General features: G+C 47.1%; 1 protein-coding gene across 3 annotated transcripts in view; it reads right to left on the bottom strand.

Moving 5' to 3' along the window:
* Positions 1-413: 413 nt before the first annotated feature.
* LOC147614049 (translocon at the outer membrane of chloroplasts 64-like) overlaps positions 414-24635 on the bottom strand; it is a 95787-nt gene continuing 71565 nt past the window's right edge. For 2 of the 3 annotated variants that reach the window (XR_015263053.1, XM_086780595.1), the window contains exon 13: positions 414-950. Coding sequence is in view for 2 of the 3 variants with exons in the window: in XM_086780595.1 (XP_086636721.1) it covers positions 865-950 (86 nt within the window). In the remaining variant the exon portion in view is untranslated. The remainder of the gene's footprint in view (positions 951-24635) is intronic. The other variant, XM_086780594.1, reaches the window with a different exon arrangement.

Raw genomic sequence — 24635 nt, 5'->3', positions numbered from 1 at the left:
TGAACATAGCTGCGTGTACTCCATCCAACTTTGCCTCATGTCAGCAAGTTGTTGGGATACTAGAACCATACATTAGGCAAAACAAGGCTATTAAGCACATAAGATATCCCTTGCTAATCTTTAATCTTATAACATAGCTAACCTAAAACTGTACCCAAAGGAGCATTTACGTAAGCTCAATACAAACTAGAAGCTTACCGTGGTCCAGACCAAGTTACACGCATTTTTTCGTTACATGCATTTTTTCACGACAGCAGGTATGAGGACCAAGTTTTCAATGAAGAAAGAAAAAAAAAAAGATTTTACCCACTTACGTAGAAGAAGCCAGCAAAGGGTGAAAATGTTATGATTCCCTTGGTTTAATAAGTGGAACATAACACACCCTGTGCGCACTCACACATATTTACAGACACCTCTTATATTCTAAATCACCACCATAGTCTGATGTTCTCAAAAGCATCCAGCATTTGCGTTACAGAGTCAGTAAATTAATGACAGGAAAAGACGAGCTCCAGCTTTATAATTACATGCAATATAGCAAATCAGAAAGCCTCAAAACTTCTTTCAATCGTACACATCCTTATCAGGTAAAAGAATTGCCTTCACTTAGCAAACAAGACTCTTAAGCCAAAATATCTGTTCTCTTGCCTTAATCAAGGCCAAAAAGCAGATGGCCTCTGGCCTCACAACTGTACAAAGCTCAGCACAAAATACTAAAAATAGCCAGCTTGACTAAAGCTCAAAAAGTTAAGTGTCTTCCACACACCAATCGACTCATGTTGACTGTTGATACATTCTATGCTTTTGGTAAGAGATGAATTGAACCTTCCACCTGTACCAGCTGAGAGTTGTACACCCGGTATGCTATTCGTATAGAAGCTTCTTTAATCTTTTGACACCTTCCACAGCTGTCTTGTTGGTAGGTTCTAGAACAAGAGCTTGTCCAAAATCTGCAGTCAACGTACTCAAACCTCAACATACTTGAAAGACTGATATAACACGTAAAATTTAAAAAACATGTGTACCAATCAAAATCTTGGTCAGATATAAGTACATTAAAGGACACTGCTAACTATATTGAAATGGTATTAAGAAAGGAAAATCATTTGCTCATGGATGTATATCTTGCATCTTAGCCCATTGAATCTTGATTAATCGAGGAATCGATAAGACCGACATAGCAGGCAATCTCAGTGTCACAGGCACAGACCATTGTATTGTTGGGAGCCTATCCAATAAAGAGACAGACCGAGAGTGACTGATGATTAGGGATGCACAACTGGTACACAGGTTGATGGTCCAGGTCTCAACCTTATCATGATGAACCTATATGAGTATGACACGTGGACGCACCACCCTGGAAAACTGCAGTCAATCCAGTACATGAGGATCCAGCCATGATATCTAATGTGAAGTTGATGCAACCTCAATGTCACATGCATCCCGCACTTGCCAAGTGGACATGATTGTGCAGGACAAGAGCAGACCTCAGGTTGGACACCAAGCATTTTGTGAGCAAGGGTCAAAGAACAAGTTGCTGCTGTACCACCACGGGTGACTAAATTGTGTCGTGCATGTCCCCCACTGACTGGCCGTGCCCATCAGGCATGGCAGTAAGATATGATGTACAGGATAACCGGACACTTCCTAGACTATTATCCGGTGTCCCGGGCAGCCCTGTTACCCCAGTCCAATTTGTCGTCATGAACAGGTCAAATGTTGCATGTGAATCTTGTGCCCCAGGAACTAGCAGCAACCGGGAAGCCAAGGAAAGCCTGGATCTTACATGAGATCTATGGAGAAAAAGTGGGCATAGTGTAGAGGGGCTGTATTGGCCAAAGGCCAGTGTCCAAGGCAAATCGAGCAAAAAAGCCCAAGCCAGCCACCAGCATCCAGAGAAAAAAGGGTATTTTACCCTAGTCGGCCTGGCCCTACACCTGATCAGCAAGCACACGACCAGCCACAAACCCTCGTTCTTCCCTATCTTTAACTTTCCTTCTGTGCTTGATCTCTGGTAACCCTAAACGCACCCACATGGCGATTAACACTCAGGAGGAGGTCGCCATCTTCAACCCTCAACATTGGGACATCTCTGGCAGCCCAAACCAGCCCATATAGAAATTAACGCAAGCCCCAATTGAGGGAACCGTTCACTTCAGTCCTATGGGCAGATTCAGCCCTGTTCATTGTACTTATTCTTACAAGCAGCAATGAAAGCAAATACTCGTTTGGGAGAGGGCCCTTCAATGGGTATTTGGGACCCCATCTGGTGTACTGCGCAACACTCCATTATTTTCTCCTCTCTATTCTCCCCTGTTCTTGCAAGATAATGCACTGGCTTTTCTCTCTTGAATTCAGAAGTCAGAGTTCCTCTAAGCTTCCACATGTTACATTGGTATCAGAGCTTGATCTTGTGATGGGTAAAGAGAAGAGCCCGAATTTTTTTCTCTATTCTCCCCTGTTCTTGCAAGATAATGCACTGGCTTTTCTCTCTTCAGAGTTCCTCTAAGCTTCCGCATGTTACATTGGTATCAGAGCTTGATCTTGTGATGTGTTTGGTGCATGGTTTATTTTGCTCCGAGCTTGAACTTGTAACTTGTAAGCATCCAACGTCATCACTAGCGACTGAATGGTTTGTATTTGCTCAAGGCGAGAACTGGTGTAGAATCCCATTCCGTTTTCCTTGTGGATGGCTTGCTTGTGCTCCAGCAAGATCGTTGAACCTCCCACCATGGATCAGCAAGAGCATATGGAGAGCACCCCAGTTTGGATACAGTGCCTTCCTCTTCAAAGGAACCTGCACCCATTAGTGCTGCAATGAGTATTGATGATTTCATGGCCTGTATAGCAGCTATGGTGACAGAGAACATTCTAGCCTTGCAAAACTCTTCTCCTGCACCGGTGCCCGTTCATCCTAACCCTCAACCTCTCCAAATCCTTTCTAGAACATCTAGTTGTCTTGGAACGAGTTCGACAATAGCACGAAATAACGATGGAGGCAGTTTCATGCGAAAGAGTCCAAGCGGCAACAAGAGGCAAAGCAAACCAACCTTCAGTTGAACTACAAGATCGAGCATCTCCAACAGGTGGACAAAGACAAGAGACACCAAGAGAAGTTAAAAAACTCCAAGTGGAAGCATACTGACGTGAGAAGCATGATGCATTTATCAGCCAACTTTCTCAACCCATCCCCATTGCTCTGAGTTCTGTCAACCACTTCCTCGAGAAGGTCACGTTCAGTAAGTATAATGTTAAGCTTGCTCACTCATTTGCATTCTTCGATTCATCAGTTTAAGGCATACCTTGTAGCCATCTGGAAGTTTGATATGGAGAAAATAGTGTTAGCTAATTCTCATTTGTCAAGTGACGCATGTATTTGGGGGCAAGGTTGGTCCCGGGCCACCGTATGCTACCAGTCAATACCGATTCCACTGGAACTATTTCATTTCTGATTTGAAACGACAATTCCTGCCACTGCAGTATCTTTTAGAACTCAAGGATGTGTTTTGCAGGCTGCATCAGAATAAGTAACAAGTCATCAAGTATGTGAACAAGGTCATGAAATTGACCTTACAATTGCTAATTGCCCAAGGGCTAGGAGCATTACTCTTGGGTTGGACTCTCAGCTTCACTTCAGTGGGACGTCAGGTATTTTCAGTCGGAGATCTTTGAGCACACCTTCCACCTTGATCTGAATGCCAAATGACGTATGATCATGGTAAGCCCAAAACTACACCTTCCCAAGCTTCCACGCACAACCTGGTGAATTTTGGTTCAGTGAGACGTCAGGTATTTTCAGTCGGAGATTTATGAGCGCACCTTCAGGCTTCCACCTTGCTCTGAATGTCACCATTTGGCCACCCAATTAGTCCACCCGTGCTTTCTTATCATGTATGTACATTGGACTGGTGTCCATGGCAGTTGTATTTGTCGGGGATTGATGCCACTCATGTGATACTGTGAACTTGGCTTTCCGTTGGGACTTGTGCCTCTGTGTACATGCCCAGAAATGCCTGGTGGATTGGTGTTCCATTGGGTCTAGTACTTCGTGTACTTGCCTGGAGCGCATCTATTTTGGTATAGTCTCATGAACAGGGATTGTCCATACCAATGCTGCATTGCATAGCATCTTTATGTGCTTGCTTGCAATTGAAATTGCATGTTGTTTTCATGCTTGCTTGACCAATGTGTAGTTCCGGGTAAGGGGACGCCCGCCCGCGAACCGTGCGTGTGAAATTGTTTGCTAACATGGTTATGTGGCATGTGACAGGTGGTAAGTATTGGTCATAAACCTAACCTTAGGAATTAGCACTAATTTATAAGTGAGTGTGTACACACTTCATTAAGTTTTGGGCGACCAAAACTCACTTATAAATTATGACCAGCTCGGTGTTCACACACACTGATGTCCCGAGGTGGACATAACCCTATGTCCACCGCCCAGACCTTATTCCCTTTGTACAAAGGGAGTAACCAGCCATGTGTCCACTCTAGCTTGCTCCACAAAGCACCTGCCTACCACCTACACTGGACAACTCACCACCTCACACCTCCTCCTCTCTCTAGAGATTGGCGCCTCCTTTATGAGGGCCGTTGGGCTACATTTTCTGCACTTTCTCCTTCCCAACTCCATTTCCAAGCTTGCTAAGGTGTTTCTCAACCTTCCAAGAGTGTTTCCAAATGCTAAGATCTCATCACTCCAAGGACTTCCATCGCAAAGACTTCCGCTGTCATCGACTCTACTTGCAATTGGTAAGCTTTAATGCTTAAATATAGAAGCAAGTAGCAGGAGGGAGGAACCGGATTACAAGATCACATACCCTGTGTAGTATTCTCTTGTCCTTCTTGCAGATTGTTGCTACCATGTGTTGGTGGAACAATAGAGAGCAGATGGTAGGGAACATGGGCACTTGAGAGGGTAGCGTGGATTGCAAGTCTACATCGACAACCACATGTTTGCAATACTGTATTCATATGCATTGGTATGGAAATCTGGTCAAAAATGCCCATGACACTATGTACTTGATTCTCCCAAGATCAATATACTTTATTTGAGGGAGGGGTCAGCCGTTCCGGCTCATTGTGTGTCTCTTGTCAATTCAACAAATTACTTCTTGTATTTGTGCAAGTGTCTATCAAATCTTAGTGTATTTAAGTGTATTGATTAGCATTGTGTTCAACCAAGTTACACTGAATGCCAAATGACATATGATTGTGGTAAGCCCAAAACTACACCTTCCCAAGCTTCCACGCATAAATTGGTGAATTCTGGCAATAAAGTACCGACCCCAAGGTCCACCCCAACGACACAGGGTCCCGGAGCCTCTTGCTCCACACTTGCAGTTATACCACCCACGCTTACTCCTGGCCAGAAAGCTCAAGAGAGTATGACCATGTGTCCTTTGTCTCAAGCTGAACAAGTACAGCATCAACGTGATGGACTGTGTTTTTGGTGGCACAATGTGGGGCACGTAACGCACACCTGTCCCAAGAAGCCTGCTGCTTTAACCCCAGTTATAACTAGGTCGTACTTATAGGCACCATGACCAAGTAGACTCTGCAGCACCAGATTCAGATATTACCAGTCCGTACTTCTAGGCACCGTGACCAAGTAGACCCTACAACACTAGATCCAGATATCTATTCCATTCTTGGTAGGGTGCTAAAACCTATGCAGAAGGGAATTCCCAATAGAGAGCTACATGCTCCACAGGAGGGAAGTGTAGCAAAGGAGTGAAGAGTTACTAAAGTGATGTGATTCTCTTGTTGGCCACCCAGTAGTAGTCTTGTTTAGCACAAAGGATGTTATGTCTGAGCATGTCTCTCAATAAGCTCATTTGGCTTTGACTCCCATAGAGAAGACAATCACCGTAGAGGTATACCTTTAAAAGTCACATTAGAGGCACAAGATGCCAGTTTGATATTTCCCGAGGTGGGGGTTGACATACAGTTTCGCAGTCACACCCTTGGTTGGTGCATACATGATTTTGGGTGTAAAGTGGTTTCGCAACTTCCAACCCATGATCATGTGGGACACATTTTTGGCTAACACTAGCAATGGATGTTCACGATGATTCTGATGTGGTTAGGACTAACCATGTGAACAAGTTTTCTCAAGACCATGTGCAAGCTGTATCACACAAGAGACAAACAATGAAATGGAAGAAAAGGAAGACCACAAGACCAAAGCAACATGGGGTTGTCATCCGATGATCCCAAACCATTTTGTTGTCCACCTGATCGGACCTCAGTCTAATATAAACAAAGATCGTTTGCCGGCACTTGATCATATTGGGAACTATTACCATATTCAAAATACGACAACGGTTCCATATCTTAGACCAACGGACTCTCCAAGAATTGACACAAACTTCTACAAGAAAAATCCAGCATTATTGACCGTTTCTCCAATGGCTGGAGAGGGAAAAAAACAAAAAAGCCTCGCCAAGATGCCAACTCCATCAACAAAATAAGAAAGAGGGATGCCGCATGGGCATGATTAAAAAGGACAAGTGCAGACCTGTGGTCAGAAACCAAACATTTTGTGAGCCCTTGTCCAGGGACGAGTCATGGTGTTGTACCACGTGCGCTACCTCATCCACATGTGCACTACCTCGTCCGTCGTGTCCTCACTGCATTGTCACACTAGAATGCTCCTTGCCAAAGGGATGAAGGGAGTTCTCTCAATGCCTAGATGGAGGCAAAAAGAGATCAATCTTCGCAATGGTTCTCTCTCACAAAAGGCAACGGAAGCAGACAGAGCTAATGCAAGAATAAAACCTACAATCAAACCCATCAAGCGCGCATCCATCAAGCAAGCAAGATTCAAAAGCATACTCGCAAGCAAAAAGAGATCTATCTTCGCAATGGTTCTCCCTCACAAAAGACGGGGGAAGCAGAGGAAGCTAATGCAAGAATAAAACCTACAATCAAACCCATCTAGCGTGCATCCATCAAGCAAGCAAGATTCAAAAGCATACATGCAAGCAAGAAGAGGGACGAAGGAGAGCTCACAAGTAAACTATTGCAAGGAAATGATTGTGTATTGCTTATTGTAAAAAATGACATATATATAAACGACCAATTTTCACACTAGCCTGGCCAAACTTAAAAATGGTCTACCCACTATTACTAGTCTTAAGCAACTATGTACACTAAGTCCGTAGGCTTTCCCTATTTGACATTAAGTGTTGCCTTGCAGTACTAATCCACAACCCGAAGCTTTATTAAGAACAACATGCTGATTTAAACATGATTAAGACAAAGGAGAGAGAAGAAGAGAGAGATAGTTGGTGTCAAGGTTTTCTTTATTGTATGGTACAAAAAGGTGACATGAAAGTCTGTACATATGCTAGGACCTTGATCTAACCCCATAGGGGTGACCTCTGGCCCCTTCTAAATGCTAGATGCTGACTTCTTATTCTTAGAATGCTGAATGTACTGAATGACCAAATATGCCGTGCTTTCCTTCAATGGCCTTCACACCGACACTAGCCGATTGGCTGCCTGAGTCCCCTATGGGCTGCCGACTACTGGCTGGATGCTCCAGATGGCTGCCAACTAAGCTCCCAAACCCTCCATGATGATGATGCTTCTGATATTGATGCTGATGACAATGACATTGATGATGTTGATGACCGTCCTAACTCCTGTCCTAATCAGGGATTATGATGTTCATGCTGAAGATTAGCCATGGCACAGGTGTGCACGTGACTTTAAGTGCAGGGTAAGGCCACTTTATATCTTCCAACATCGTCTTACAAAAGTTAAGCGATGATGATGACATTGATGATGTTGATGACCTAAATGATGTCCTAACTGCTGTCCTAACAAGGGATTATGATGTTCATGCTGAAGATTAGCCATGGCAAGAGTGTGCACGTGACCTTAAGAGCAAGGTAAGGCCACTTTATATCTTCCAACCTCGTCTTACAAAAGCTAAGTGTCGTTCTGTGAGTAAGATGGTGAAGCGCCTTATAGTAGGTCGGGCAAGCGAAACCATGTTAACCAATGGAGTGGTTAACATGCCTCCCTTCCTAATGGTGTGGCCACGTCCTCACATCACCCAAGTCGGTGGTAAAGCTGCTCCCAGGATGTGGATGGTGTGGATGGTCCCGGATACGCCATGGAGTTGGCAACTGAGGTTAAGTGGTATAGTTCAGGACCGATCCGAAACCATGTTGGGGGTTCAAATTTCAGAGAAACAAAAAACACGCACACAAAGGTGTACTCAGCAGAGCAAGTTCTCAAGAGAGTGACAGAATTGGTGATTAATACTTAGAAGATAGGATACAAGGATACGTGGAGCAAGGGAGTTAACTCCACAATATCATAATACAATAAGTGTGGTGTCCTTTCACACCTAATATCCAAGGGGAAAAACCCAAAGGGAGAAAAGTGCCCTTGGTTAGCCCATGTTCACATGTGGCACTACTCATAGCATATGTGGCATAACTCATAGCATGTATTCCAATAAACCCTCCCTGTAGTGGCAATGTGAACCTGTACAAGGTCTAAGTAGATCACTCTCTCAAGGAGAGTAAGCCTAAAGCTTTGCGGAAAGCTTCAAACTTCTCTCGACACAATGCCTTCGTGAACAAATCTACAACATTGTCCTATGTAGAGCAGTAAGATAATGAGATCTCCCCTTCATGAATTCTCTCCCTGACATAGTGATAATGAATCTCTATGTGCTTAGTACGTGCATGAAACACTGGGTTTCATGCCACGGCTATAGCACTCTATAACTGTCAGTGAGTATGGTAGTGGGTGTCTGTTGACACTCACGAAGATCAATCATCAATCTACTCAGCCATACACAATCTATTGTGGCTGTAAAGGCTGCCCTATACTCAGCCTCACAAGTAGATGTGGCAACAGTGGGCTGCTTTTTGCTCAGCCATGATATGCATGAATGCCCCAAAAAGAAACAATTCCCACTGGTGGATTGCTGTGTATCATAGTCACCAACCCAGTTGGAATCACTGTAAGCATGTAACTCCAAGTTGCACCCCCCCCCCCCCCCCCCCCCGGCGCGGGATATACCAATGCAAGATCCAAGGAGCCCTGAAGATAGCGGAAGATCCGCTTCACTGCTTGCCAATGCTTTGTACTTGGGCTATGCATAAATTTGCTACACTAGCAAACCCCAAACTAAATATCTGGGCGCGTGTGGCATAAATATATGAGGCAGCCCACTACTTGGCTATAAACACTCATATCAAAAGGCTCTCCAACATCATACATGCTCAATTTCAGCCCTGGCGCCATCGGAGTAGAGATGGGCTTACAATCTTGAAACCCGAATTTGTGGAATAGCTTTTGAATGTACTTTGACTGGTGTATATAAATCCCAACATTTGTCTGCACAAATTGTATGCCCAAATAATAATGCAACAATCCCAAATCTGTCATCTCAAATGACCATTGCAATTCAGCTTTGAATGCTAAAATTTTATCCATATCATTCCCAGTTAGCCACATGTCATCCACATAAAGAATGAGCATAATCAAGGTGCATGATCCTCCTCATAGTTGTTTCTCGTACCGATGCGAACCCATTCGTACCGTACGGTATGATATCGTACGGTACCAGTCCCCCCCCCCTCTCCCCACCTTGAGAAAAAAATTCCAAATGCTAAAAAAATATAGAAATCCTACTTTGAGAAGATCCCAAATGCCTGCAATACTTCGTAACTTTCGTGTCCACTCAGTGTTCCATATGGGGTTTTCGAGAGACCTAAAAAATCTAGCAAGGTAGATTGGTAGTGTACACTTGATTGGTAGGATGAGAGAATCTTGCTACATTACTTGGAGATCCCTGGTATAGGTAGGCTAGACAGTCAGATCCTCAAGTTATGTACGAGTGAGAAGATTTGGACATGGCCATTTTGATCTAGAGAGGAGTCCCCAAACCTATCACCCTATATGCACTGCTCGTATATGTGCAAGGATGGTCCCTTAGTCATAAATGCTACACTGGGAGACGTTTGGTATTGCATTACCCATGTAGGTTCTTTTTTGGAGACAATTGGGAGATCCAACTTGGAGAGACACATCTCCATGTTCTGGTTCCTCAAGCACTATAGACTCTCCCCCCCCCCCCCCCCCCCCCCCCCCCCCCAACACACACACACACACATTCAAGCTTGAAGCTCCATAGTTTGTAAGTGTTTTTTAAAAAACCGCCTATCTGGCGTTGAAACGTTTTGTTCCAAAATAAATCGTTTCAGCATCGTTTCGTTTCGATAGTGAAACGTTTCGCGATGACCTTAGAGCAGCCAATGCAACAACACCTCTAACTGTGGCCATAGAGAAGTGGGTGCAAAAGTCTCATCATAATCAATGCCTTTTTGCTGGGCATATCCTTTGGCCACTAGCCTGGCCTTGTACCTGTCAATGGTACCATCAGACTTTCCTTTTAACTTGTAAACCCACTTTGTGCCAATGGGCTTCTTGCCAGCACAGCAGGCAAGTCTACCAAATCCCAAGTCCTGTTTTTATGGATAGAATCCATCTCATTTTGCATGGCTTGCATCCAATGCTCATCCTCATGAGCCTCTTCAAATGAATTTAGCTCATCTGCTTCACAAAGTGTACTCATGCAAGTAACATCTGTGTGTTTTCTTGCATTACATGAACCAGCCCATGTCCTGCTACCAAGTGGAGCTGCAAGTTTGCTCTCTTGTAAAGTACGGAGCAGCCAACGAGGCACAACACTAGCCTCCTCCATTGTTGTCCGCTCTTGCTCCATTGCTTTCTCCACATTTTGAGGTTTAACGAGCTCATTCATGGACTGATGTTGAGCACCCAGATGCTGTCCATTGGGCAAAGTTGATGGCTGATCTGTTGAGCCATCAATTTCCAACGGAAGAAGTCCTTCAAACATGTTATGTGGGACCGAAGGTAGCTATCCAAAAAATTCAGCCAATGGCTGGTCTGAATTTTCAGCAAATACAACATCTCTGCTATCCAAAATCCTTTGTGTTTACTGCCCCTGCATAACCCACAAATATGCACTTGGTTGCTTTGTCATCAAGCTTACCTCTCAACTGCTGCTAACTGTTGAGATACATGTGTGCATATGCTATACATCCAAAAACTGTAAAGTGATCAACTTTAGGTTTCCTTTCGTGCCAGGCCTCATATGGTGTGATGGTTTTCAATGCTTTGGTAGGGCATCTATTCAACAAATGTGTAGCACACATTATTGCCTCCATCCAGAATTTGTGAGGCAATCCTTTGCCTTTAACCATGCATCTAGCCATTTCCATCAAAGACCTGTTCTTTCTCTCAACAACACCATTTTGATAAGGAGTACCCAAATAAGCATCATGCTCTCTCCTGTCAAACCTGTCAAGCTGATATAACCCATGGTACAATGTGCCGGAAGTGACCAATGCATAGCCACCTTCACGGTCTTTCACAGTGCATCTGTCGTCCTCAAAGTTGACTGCATATCCTCTTTTAGCAAAAGAGGAGATGGACAGCAAGTTCTTAATCCCTGGCACATACAATACATCTGGAAGACATAAGTTTGCACCACCTGCTGTTGTAAGGATCACCTCACCAACACCCTGAACTGGATAAGAAGAATTGTTTGCACACGTTGCCCGCTTGCCTTCTGCGGCCGGCAACCATAAGCTTCTTAAACAAATCCCTCAATGAGGTGATGTGTTTAGAAGCACCACTGTCAAAATACCATGTGTCATGTGTTTCATTGACACTGAGAGACATATGCTCCAAAGATGCATCATAACTGCAAGTAATGAAAGTCCACTTATCCTGTACAACATTTACTGATGCATCATCTTTCCCTACAGGTGATGAAAAAGAATCTACAGCCATGCCGCTTTCCTTTTCCTTCTCCTTTGCAAGCCTCTTTCTGCACTCTTTCAAGTAATGACATGGCTTCTTGCAGTAGTCACATTTGCCCTTCTTTTTGGGCTTCCCTGCATCATTTTTAACATTTTGTGAAGGCTGTCCCAAATCAGCCTTTGGCTGAAAACTGTGTTTGGCTTTTCCCTTGCCCTTGTCTTGGGCAGCAAAAGCCCCATCACCACGCATGCTGGAAGATTTTTTCTTCTGATTCTGCTCCTCCTGTAGCAACAAACCAACCAACTCTTCAAACAAGATTGATTCAGGGTTACCCCGCATAGATAGAGTGAGCGATGTGTGAAATGCAAGTAGGTTTCTAGCAAAGATGATAGTGTTCTGGAAACCAACTCCTTTTCGGAAATGACCTCATCAATGTTGAGCAGCTTCTCTTGAAGATCCTGGATCTTCGTAAGATGATCAGCCATACTATCACCTTCATGTCCAAATCTCAAGCTCTTTCTTGAGAAATGCAACCTAAGCTTCATTCTTTGCCTGATACATGGTTTCAAGTACATCCCAAGCTCGTCATGAGGTCCTCCAAGACAGAATATTCGCTTTATTGACAAAGCAATCAAAGCCATCACTTGGACATCTCGAGTATCCCATGTCTTCTGCTCCTGTGAGGGAGGAGTGGGTACTGCTGCTTGTTGAGCACCACGGCAAGGCGTATTAGGTGCTATGTCAACAGGGCGTACATCTTCACATGATACATAAGCCCATAATCCTTTGGCCACAAGAAGGTTTCGGACCATGAAACTCCAGAGGGAGTGTCCTCTTGGGACAAAACCCCGAATATATCGATTGTATTTCTAGCCATGTGCTGAAATCTCTTGCAAGAGAGAGACACACGCAACCAAATATGCTGTAAAAAAAAAGCACCTGCAAGCAAAATCCCAAACGCACTCGACTGCAATGCCAGGCAACCACAATGTCCTGTGCAAATGTTTTGCTACAAATTTCAAGCTGCAATGCTGAAAATCCCCTAATTTCTGAGCACCAATGGGCTAATTATGTGTCAATTGCACATAATTGACAAAAGACCCAAAAATCCGTGTACCAATGAGCTTTAATTATGCGAGTGAGCACTAATTTTAGAAAAGCCCCAAAATTCTCTATGTCAGCAACTGCAATTCTGCAATTAAGCACAAATTTCCTCAAAATCCCCAAAATCTGACAAATCCCCAATTTTTCTTTGTCCTGCACCCTAATGCTACCCTGCACTTGATTTTGCAACAAAGCAAGGTATGCACAAAAGCCCCTTGAAGGGAACCCAAAAAATAATAAAATCAGATACCTTAATAAACTGAACCCTGATTTTGCAGGTGTTGGTGCCCTGAAAGTTGTAGTCTCCTGATTTTTTGCAGTAGGCTCCTGATTTTTGTAGTAGGCTCTTGACCCCTCTCCACACTGGAGCTGGTGGGTTGACGTGGCAAGAGCAGCTGCTGCTGTTCAAGGCGGGCAGAAGACCAGGGGCTCACTGACTAGAGCAGCCGGATGGGTTGACGTGGTGGGAGTAGCAGGCAGGCGGCTCGTTGACCAGAGCAGCCGGGCGTGCATGCGATGAGCAGGGCAGTGAAGCTGGCCAACCAGTGCAGTAGGCGACGGCGACGTTGACGGGAAGAAGGCTCAAACTTTCGCCCAAATGTGGCCTTTGCCACGTAAGCCCAAAAGGGGGCCCAAGCTTACGTCGACGGGAAGAAGGCTCAAACTTTCGCCCAAATGTGGCCTTTGCCACGTAAGCCCAAAAGGGGCCCAAGCTCCCCCCTGGGCCGCCTCACGAGCTACAAGCTCCACCGATAGGCTAGGCGAGGCGGTGGTGGAGCCCTCCCCCTAGCTCCGCCCCCTTTGGAGGCTGAAACAAGCGGCAGAAGGGCTAGGCAAGCGGAGGTGGAGGCCAAGCGAAAGCCGGGTCGACAGACGGAAAGTTGACTGCGACGAAACTGCAGCTGCCCGAACGGATTGTGTAGTGCCGACGGACGGAATGACGCAGGAAGGCTGGCACCGGGAACTCCACAAGCAGGGGGCTGCATTCAAGCTCTGATACCACTGTTGGGGGCCTGCACTCAAGCTCTGATACCACTGTTGGGGGTTCAAACAAAGAACACACACACACACATGTACACAGTAGCAAGCTGTCAAGAGAGAGAGATCGTGATAAATTCTCAAAGAAGATAGGATACAAGGATATGTGGGGCAAGGGAGTTGACTCCACAATATCATAATACAATAAGTGCGGTGTCCTTTCACACCTAATATCCAACAAGGTTGCATCCAAACGCCGTTTGGATCTAATCCAAACGTTTAGAACGATTGAAACGTTCACTAACACTTAGAAACGTTAGTGAACGTGGGTCCTTGGGATTTTGATTAATGTAGGTTAAAAAAACCCACGCACGTCAACATCAAGTTTTTTTTTCCTGTTTCTTTCGTGCGTGCAGCTCTCTCTCTCTTCGGCGGACGGGCGCTCGTGGGCTGGTCGTGCCAACGTGCTAGTCTTCTCTAGTCATGCTACAGCCTGCGCTCATTGCCCAAGGCCCCAAGTCACTCAGAGTCAGTCTCTATTATACTTGCTGGAGCTACGTAGACATAGAGAGGGTCTCTTGAGAGGGAGGGGATCAGAGAGGGAGAGACACCTACAGAGGCAGATTACAGACTTCTTTCGGCCAGAGATTGAGCAGTCAGGCCAGCAGGCATTGCAGCTAGCCCCAGAGTATAGCCGCACCAGAGGTACACTGATTGATCGGGCTATAGAGCTGGGGCGGTCCAGGCGCCCCAAGATGAGAGGCCCATCTCGACACCGGCGGAGACTACAACAGAGGATCAGGACCATACTAGCACGGCATGGGAGACGTCAAGTCAGAGTCTCACCATGGAGGACATTGAGGATATCCGCCATCGACCGATGAGAGACATCTTTGGATAGTGATGTATATGATGCTTACCTTTGTTGCTGGAGTTTTCCTTCCCGGATGCTATCTATCCATTAGGAGCTCCTAGTATCTTACTTTTCCTCATAGTTGTTGTTTCAGTTTCAGTTAGTTGTTTAGTTCTTTTAGCTTTTCTTACACAAACATTGTATCAGATCCATCAATTGTTGTAACCTTTTTGGTCTCATAGGTCATTTTGGCCTTTTGAGGACGTTAATATATCATTTCATTTCATTTCTCATTGTACTCCACTCACCTCCATAGCGTACCCCCCCCCCTCACTATATTCACACCCTATAAGGGTCTCTATTTACCTTCTAGTTCCAGTTTCATTTTCTAGGTGCCAATAGTATCATCTTTATTTTTCATTTTCTGGTTTTTTATCCAGACATTATATCAGATCCACCATGATGTAACTTTTTGGTCTCATAGGTCATTATGGCCTTTTGAAGACGTTAATATAACATTTCATTTCATCTCTCTCTCTCTCTCTCTCTCTCTCTCTCTCTCTCTCTCTCTCTCTCTCTCTCTCTCTCCCCCCTCGTGCAAGTCTCTCATATTACACCCCCATTATGGTACTAGTTGGAGCTAGACAGATCTGCATTGCATTCTTGTATACCCTACGCATATAGGTTGCATACTGAGCCTCTGGCAGTAGTGCTCCATCCATCACCCCCCCCCACTAGCTCAGTACTTCCAAAGTTTATTTCATGTTCATTTTGTCCTTTTGTTTTTCTGGACACCCAAAGGACATTGACAGTTGTACATTGATTTGTCTCATAGGTCGAGTTAGGTCGAGTTCAGCCTCTAGTAGACGTTAATACAGCTCTCTCTCTCTCTCTCTCTCTCTCTCTCTCTCTCTCTCTCTCTCTCTCTCTCTCTCTCTCTCTCTCTCTCTCTCTCTCTCCTCGCCGCCGCCGCCGCCGCCCTGCCGCCCTGCCGCCCTGTTCGTGTCCGCCGCCTTCCCTCCCGCCTGCTGTTCCCCCTGCTCGCCGCCGCCGCCCTGTTCGCTTCCGCCGCCTGCTGTTCACCCTGCTCGCTTCCGCCGCCCTGCTGCTCGCTTCCGCCGCCTTCCCTCCCGCCTGCTGTTCGCCCTGCTCGCAGCCGCCGCCTGCTGTTTGCCCTGCTCGCCGCCCCCTCTCTGTTCGAACTTGCTGTCACCCCCTCCCGCCTGCTGCCCTGTTCGCTGTTCGCCGCACAGTTCTGCTGGCAATATGCTGGCCAGCCTATTTATCCGCTAGGCTGTGTGTCCAAGGCAGCAACATAACTCTCTCTCTCTCTCTCGCTTCTTCCATGGCTTCCCCCTTGCGCAACCCGACGAAGGCGACCTTTATGGTCACAAACAAGAGGATAACAAATGTGGAAAAGGAGATGAAGAAATGGAAGGCAGAGATGGAGGGATGGTGGAAGGAGAAAGCCAACTTTCTCCAAATGGTATTCAATGAGGGTAAGCGGTGGAAAGAGGAGGAGGAGGACCTCATAGCAGAAGTCAAAGACCTTCACAGGGAAGTCAACACGCTCAAAGGCGTAATTTCAGCTCTTCAGAGGGAGCTTGCAGAGGCCAAGGCAAATGGTGGACTTGAAGAAGGTGAAATTCAGCCATCCATGATAGAAGAGCTCAAGGTTATCAAGGAACAAGTACGGGCAATTAAGGAAGAAGAGAAGCAACACGAAGCAAAGACTTCCTCATGGGTGGAAGTCATCACCAAAACTCAAAAGAAGATGGATGAAGCGGAGAAGTGGATAGAGGTCGCCAAGAAGGGTAAAGGTAAGGAGATAACAACCTACAATCATTAACATGACTTTGGAAGAGGAACAACGAAGACGTACACGTGCTTTGCATGTGAGGATTACCGGCCTTAAAGACGGGGATAAAGTTGAAGAGGAGGTGAAAGAGCTTATGGTGTTGATGGGGATTGACAATCCGGCACACGCAAAAGCCTGGAGAGTGGGCAAAAAAAGCGGAGGCAACGGGGAAACATCAAAGGAAAGAGCTCTCATATTTCGCTTCCCCTCTATTGAGGCGACGAAGGAGTTCTTGAAGAGACGACCCACTTTAAAGAATACAGGCATTTTTCTTGGTGATGATCTTACTCTTTCACAGCTTGCACATATGAAGGAAGTCATGCCAGAGATTAGGGCGGCAAGAGAAAAGGGAAAGATAGCATTTTATAGAGAAGGGAGGGTGGTCATCGTGGAGCGACGCTCTACATGACGGTGCGAGACCTATGGGACCAAATTAAAGCTGGCAGCCTGGAACTGCAATGGATCCCTCAGACTTGATGTAGGTGCCTTCGAGGACAGCTTTAGAGATAGAGATATAGTCTTCTACTCGGAGACTCACCAGGCCCCTGGTCAGATGATGCCACAGGTGATAGGATACAGATGGGATACAGCTTGCAGAGTAGGGACGAGATCGGTACACAGTAGTAGAGGATCGGGGGGGTGGCAGTTCTTTTCAGGGAGGAGCTGCAACCGCTTCTACACATCGTTCGGAGAGATGATCAGGCCAAATATATGTGGGTGAGACTGAGGGCCGACACAGGCAGATTCTTGTATATTGCCATATGCTATTTTGCTCCTAGTACATCGACATATGCAGCACCTAGAGGGCAGTCTCCTTTCTCTGTGCTAGATGATGACATATGGGAGTTCTCTAGGGATGGAGACATCATCCTGTTAGGGGACTTTAATGCCCGGACGTGCAACCGCCAGACAGCCTTTTATGATACCTCGGAGGAGATGCTGAGAGAGCTGGACACTCTGGATATGGGATTAGACAGACGCTCACAGGATGTGGAGTGCACAGAGTATGGGAGATATTTGGTAGATATGGGGACTGCACATGGGTTGGCCATACTTAATGGCTTGCAGAGGTTTCTGTCAGCAGACAGCTGGATTTACTTGCTTTCCACATAGACATGGTGCTAGCACAGTGGATTATGTTATGGCTATGCCGAGCTTTGTTTCATGCATTGAGGACTTCACAGTTGGATCTCGGCCCATTGGGGTAGTAGTGGATCATGCATTGTTGACATTGACTATCTCTTTTCACTTTACCACAACTCAGAGGACACGAGTGGCAGATCACACTCGATATACTTTTACCTCAGAGACTGATGCTGTCTACACAGATGGGATTTATAGACGTCTGTACACAGAGGAGCCAGGGAGACCTTTGGAGGAGTTGACCCATATACTGACAGAGACTTTACAGGATGCAGCGAGAGAGGCATATCCACATACTCAGCCTGGACAGAGACAGCGTTCTGGATGTATGCCCCAGAACAGCTGGCATGATGAGGAGTGCAGAGAGACCAGAGCCCGACTGCAACGGGAGGTTGCTTTGGGAGTCACTACTCACCGACAGTCACGTATTGCCTTCCGACGCCTTGTGCGAAGGAAGAAGCGGGCCTTCCTTGCTCAACTAGAGCAGGAATTATACCAGCTGTTCTTGAGCTAGGATTCGAGGGAGGCTTGGCGTCTGTTTCATGAGTCCTCCCCTCCTTTGGCCATCACTTCTACAGAGGTCTGGGGTAGTTATGCAGCATCTCTATATACAGTTCCTGGACAGACACCTTTTCCTGACCCGCCAGCACCATGCCCACAGACATGTACTTTCTTTACCGCAGAGATGGTAAGGAAGGCCATTGATAGAATGAAGACTGGGAGAGCATATGATCATGATGGATTGGTCGCTAAGCACTTTATTCATGCGAGCGACATGCTGGCAGAGCTTCTAGCAGTGATGTTCAATCGTGCTATGTGCGAAGGCTTACCCGAGACTTGGAGTAGGTCCACCATCGTGCCTATCTTCAAGTCAGGGGACCCTATGGAGCCAGGGAATTATCGCACTATTATGATTGGTCACACACTAGCACGATTGTATGCATTCATTCTTGAGCAGCAGTTGAGTAGATGGGTAGAGAGAGAGGGCATTCGAGCAGAGGGACAGGCAGGGTTCAAGAGAGGTTTCTCTACTCTTGACCACATCTTGACTCTGCGGGCCATTATTGAGGAGGGCAGGTCGCATGGGCGATGGATTTATTGTAGTTTTGTGGACTTCCGCAAAGCATTTGATACAGTGCCCGGAGCCAGATTGATGAGGCGATTACAGGAGATGGGGGTACCCACAGAGCTCATATGGGGGATTATGGCTTTATATAGATCAGTTGCAGGACAGGTACGCACCCTAGAGGGGGTCTCTACTTTGGTTCACTCCACTATAGGAGTGAAGCAAGGTTGCCCGTTATCTCCTTCATTGTTTGGTATGTATGTGGATGAGGCTTCTGACTACATTGAGAGATAGGGGGACAGAGGAGCCCAGCTAGCAGGTACATGGATCCCACTATTGTTATATGCTGATGATATTGTGTTGATCTCTGACTCCCCTGAGGGTATGCAGCGTCATCTGGATGCTTTACATGAGTTTGCACATGATAGTGGATTGTCTGTCAACCTTGGCAAAACCAAGGTTATGGTGTTTAACACCACGCCACAGTGGGTTAGGCGATCAGCTTCCACATTTACATATGGGCAAGAGATTGTGGAGTATACAGATGCATATACATATCTTGGGGTAGTATTTAGTGGGCCAGTGTTTTCGATGAGGAGAGCAGCAGAGACTAGATTGACTAGAGCACATGCAGCCCTGGGTGGTTTGGAGAGGATGTGTTCGCAGGTTCAGTTTCAGGAACCTCGAACAAAACTTTGGCTTTTTGACACTCTAGTGACATCAGCTATGCTTTATGGAGTGCAGATATGGGGACCTTCAGTGGGCCATCACAGCGCAGGCAGGTGGAGAGGTATGGAGAGGCCTTTGATATCTATGATTGCTAGGATTATTAGAGCCAAGGCCGTGGTACCTCATGAGATTATTCGAGCAGAGCTGGCAGCTGCCCCTCTGGTGATTGAGGCTCTTACGAGATCAGTCTCCTACATACATGGCTTGTGGGATCTCCCCCGAGACAGATATGCACGCCTCGCCTTGGAGTCCTCCCGACAATTAGTTTTACAGGGAGACACGGCTTGTTGGTATGGACAGATGACATCTTGGTTCCAGGCACATGGTTTTAGCATGGACAGATTGCCTCCCTTCCAGTATTCTCTGGAGGCACCCTCTCTCACTCTCACACGGACAGAGATTACCAGACTCATCCGTCAGGATTTAGTTCAACTGGACATTAGGAGGACATGGATACAGCCAACTGAGGAGCTGGGCACGAAGATGGATTTCTACAGAGAGCATTTTCTTCAGCTCACAGCAGATGGTTTTGTGATCAGACCCAGTTACATGGATGTACACTTGTCTCATGCAGTACGATGTGCTATTGGTCAAATTCGCACATCCTCACACCAGCTTGAGATTGAGATTGGCCGATATAGAGGTATACCAGCTGAGGCCAGGATATGCCGAGTATGCCATGGGGAGCCAGAGACAGAGCTGCATTATATATGCCATTGTACTGCATACTATGAGATACGTGGTCGTTTCCACTGTTTATTCAGAGAGGGTTTTGGACCACTTTCCAGAGTCATGGGGTACCAGGACCAGAGGTGTTTGGGATTGTTCTTGCTTGAGCTACGGAGACATAGAGATAGCCTGCTTAGGCGCACAGAGAACCAGACTCAGAGGCACATTACAGACTTCTTTAGTCCAGCCATCACTGCGCCAGATGGACCACAGCACCAGCACGACATGGATACCGCCCACACCAGAGGTACACTGATTGATCCTGCGATTGAGCTTGGGTGGTCCAAACGCCCACGACTACGGAGGAGGGCATCCCAGCACAGACAGAGGTTGCAGCGGCGGATTCGGATTATTCTTGCGAGGCATGCGAGACACCCAGTCAGGGTGCTGACCACAGAGGATATTGAGGAGATCCGCCAGCGCCCGATGCGGCACATATTATGAGATGGAGGCACCTCCATAGTGTACCCTTCCGTCCCACATGATATTGTATCCCCTCACTATATTCCACTCACCTCCATAGCGTCCCCCCCCCCGCCCCCCCCCTCACTATAGTCACACCCTATAAGGGTTTCTGTTTACCTTCCATTTCCAGTTTCATTTTCTAGGTGCCAGTAGTATCATCTTTATTTTTCATTTTCTGGGTTTTTTTATCCAGACATTGTATGAGATCCACCATGATGTAACTTTTGGTCTCATAGGTCATTATGGCCTTTTGAAGACGTTAATATAACATTTCATTTCATTTCTCCCCCCCACAAGGCTCTCTCTGCTCCACCTCCCCGGACCCCTACACACAAGCTGAAATTTTATTTGTATTGTGCTTGAATTTTGAAATATATACTATAACTCTCGAGTCGTGACTTGTCTTAACATTTCTCCATTTTCTTGATTGCTTTTTGTGCATATTCCATAGATGCCTTGTCACGTGCATCCCGCACTTGGATGCCACGTAGACATGTCTGTACAAAAGGTGCAGGACCTGGGATGGTGAACTGGTCCCATGTGAGCCCAGTCCGGGACGAGTCAGCCAGGGATCCATCTCAGTCGTCCAAGGTCAGGTGTGCATTGTCCTGCACATGAGTCCAAGGTCAGGTGTGCACTGTCCTGCACATGAAGCAGTGCCAATCCGCGCTATGAGTCTCCCTCTGGAATGATGTCAGATGTGCTGAGTATCTGGTTTGCAACTGGATGCCAGACCTCTGTAGGCATGTAGGTTTGCATGTAAAGATGGGGCCAGCCCATAGGGCTACCCCAGTACTCTTGCACTCTTAGTATGGGCATGGGGGAGGTGTAGAACCACCCCCAAGGGGCCAGGAGGGCCCAAGCTTTGCCCACCAGCCAAGGCATGGGCTGGAGGGGCTGTCGGCCAGCTGTACTGCTGCTGGATAGGCAGCCGACTGGGTCTAATACCCTACCCAGCTAGTCGGCCAGGTGTAGGGAGCAGTCCCACACCCATGCGTTGATTGCCCAGCAGCCAGGATGCTGCCCCAGAAGCATGCGCAGGCTGGACAGCAGGGTGGCATAGTGTGAAAGCATTTATTATTAGTGTGCAAGCATTTTATTGGAAAATAACTAGTCGTGAGGCTGTCCTGAAGCTGGCCGACTGGAGACAAGAGGGGGTATAAAAGCCCAGCCAAGAATTCATTGAAGTCATCTCACAATTCACCAAGAGCATCAAGCATTCAAGGGCCAGGACAGCCAAGGGTTTGCTAAAGCTACGGGGTGAAGGACTGAAGGTCAAGGGCAGGCTTTCCAGCCAAGAAAAGGTCAAGTACTTTGTATTTGTTTCAGATTTACATCATTCTAATAAAGCAAATACACCATCCGTGGTGGGGGCCCTACAGAGGGTAATTGGGACCCAATACTGTGTCCTTCTCCATCTCCCCCTTCTCTCTCTATTTTCTGCACATCGTCTTTCAGTTGGTGCGTTAATTCCGTCGCGAAAAGAGTGCTGTTTTCTGAGTTTTGAAGTACCGATCCTTCTCCGAAGCTTCCGCATATTACAGTGGTATCAGAGCCTACTTCAAGGACGAAGATTCAGCAAAGAAAACCAGAAAATTTTTTTCGCTCGTGTGGTTGGTTTTTAGACGCCGGTGGACTACCCCTTTCGGAGTGACTCCTGTCCCTCGAAGGACGGTTGGTTTTTAGCCTCCGGAAGCCTCCGGAAGTCTCCCACACAGATAGTGGATGGTCAGATTGCGTTCCGGAAAGGAACTGCATTTTCCCGCTATGGCGAACTTCGGCGATGAGAGAGAACCAGAACCATGGGACCAGAGTGCACCAGGCAGCCCAGCTAGGGCACCCGGCTTGAGTGTACAAGACATGTTCCAGCAGATGATGCGAGCAATCCTTCGCAGACCAGACAACCAAGTTGGATGAGCAGAAGGCGCGGATTTTGGCTCTGGAGGAGCGTACTCGCTCCCCAGCGTCGCGTTTTCCATCTCCTCCTCCCTCTCCTTCCGTACCCCAGATACCAGATCCTCGTCACAGGGACCCTCTCGAGGGGTCACAGCCGCAGCCAAGCTCCTTGCTTGAGATGCAGATGCGTGCATTGGAGATTCGACAACGAGAAGACGATGCCATGCGACGAGTGGAACACGAGCGTTACCTCAAAGCTTTGGACGCCAGATTGACACCGGCGGCGCCCTCGAATCATTTTCCCGAGAAAATGAATTTCAGTAAGTATAATGGTAAACTCGATCCCACTACTCTGTATTCATGGTTGCATCAATTTGAAGCTTACTTTGCCGCAGTTAGGAAAACAGATATTGACGAAGTGATCTTAGCTAGTTGGTACTTGGAAGGTGAGGCCATTCCTTGGTGGACTCAGTGGGCTCATGCCCACACCAGAGCAGGTATGGCAGCTTATGGGTGGGACGAGTTCGTCCGCGACCTTAAGCAGCGGTTTTTACCGCCCCACTACCTTGAGCGACTCGAAGACGAGTTCAGGGGAGCGCGTCAGAACGCGCAACCAGTCCTTCAGTTTGCCAATAAAATTTCGACCTTGTGTCTGCAATTAGGCTTATCTGATTCGGACAAGAAAGGGCAGTTTTTGTATGGCCTGGACACGCAAATCCAATGGGAGGTGCGTATGTTTAGGCCAGCCACCTTTGAGGACGCACTCTCGCTTGCGCAGAGTGCAGAAATGAAACACAATGGTGGCAAGCCCAAGTCTTCCCAGCCGGCTTCTCCCAAGGCTAACGCCTCGGGGGGCAAAAGCCAGAACCAGACGGGGTCTTCCCCAGGACAGAGCCCGGGAGCCTCTGGCTCCAAGAACTCGAACAATGCGTCTAAGCTTACTCCAGACCAAAAACCGGAGGCAGGTAAGACAGGTGGCAAGTTGAGTGCTGAGGAGCTTTCTCAGTACAGGAAGGAGGGTAGATGTTACTTTTGTCACACAAAAGGACATACTTCTCGGGATTGTCCGAAGAAGCCTCCAAAGGCCGCCGCCGCCTCCACAGCTTCCGTGGTGAGCACAGCTCCCACACAGACCCCAGCGGCTACCCCTAGTTCTTCAACCCCCGGTGCTTCAGTTGGAGCAATTATTAGCCGGGAGCTCGAAGATAAGCAGAAGGGCGCCCATGACCAGGAGTATGAGCGCAACGAATTGCTCAAGTCCTTTGGCTATATAGGTGGCCAGAGAGTCGTTGTCTTGTTTGACAGCGGCAGCACAGAGGATGTGGTCACGGAACAGGCCGCTAGGCGTGCCCGTTTCGAGCTGACTCCGGTGGACAAACAGGTTGAGGGTTTTAGCACAGGTATGACAACGAGCGTCAAGTATGAAGCTCTAGGTGCTAAGTTAGTGATTCAGGGCATAGAGTTTGTGCGTGACTTTATGGTTGCCCCTCTTGTAGGAGCAGACATAATTTTGGGTATCCAGTGGTTTCACAAGTTTCTTCCTGATGTCAAGTGGGACAAGCACACGTTCCAAATCGATCGGAATGTGTCAAACACCCCGGTGACCATTAAGTGTGAGCCAGGTATTCCAAACTTTCCGCTCATAAGCCACTTGCAGGCTAAGCGAGCAGTCAGGAAAGGCGCACAGTGTGCGATGATTTACATCCAGACAGCCCAGACGGTGGCCAGTGCTTCCGAGAAGTACTCGGCTCTCCATGAAAAGTTCCAGAAGATTTTTCTTCGGGACAGTCTCCCTCCCCAGCTCCCCCCGTCCAGACCGGAGGATCACAAGATTGACCTCCTCCCAGGCTCGGAACCCCCGAGCAAGTTTCCGTATCGCCTGTCTAAGGCAATGGAATCGGAGTTGGATCGCCAACTCCAAGAATTGTTGCAAGCTGGCTTCATCCGCCCCAACGTGTCGCCATTTGCAGCACCGATCTTATTTGTCAAGAAGAAAG

Source organism: Cibotium barometz, chromosome 42 (genome assembly GCF_041138505.1).
Source record: "Cibotium barometz isolate CiBa-2024 chromosome 42, ASM4113850v1, whole genome shotgun sequence".
NCBI lineage: Eukaryota > Viridiplantae > Streptophyta > Polypodiopsida > Cyatheales > Cibotiaceae > Cibotium > Cibotium barometz.
The sequence above is the reverse complement of the archived record's forward strand: the minus strand, read 5'-3'. Positions and strand labels throughout refer to the sequence as shown.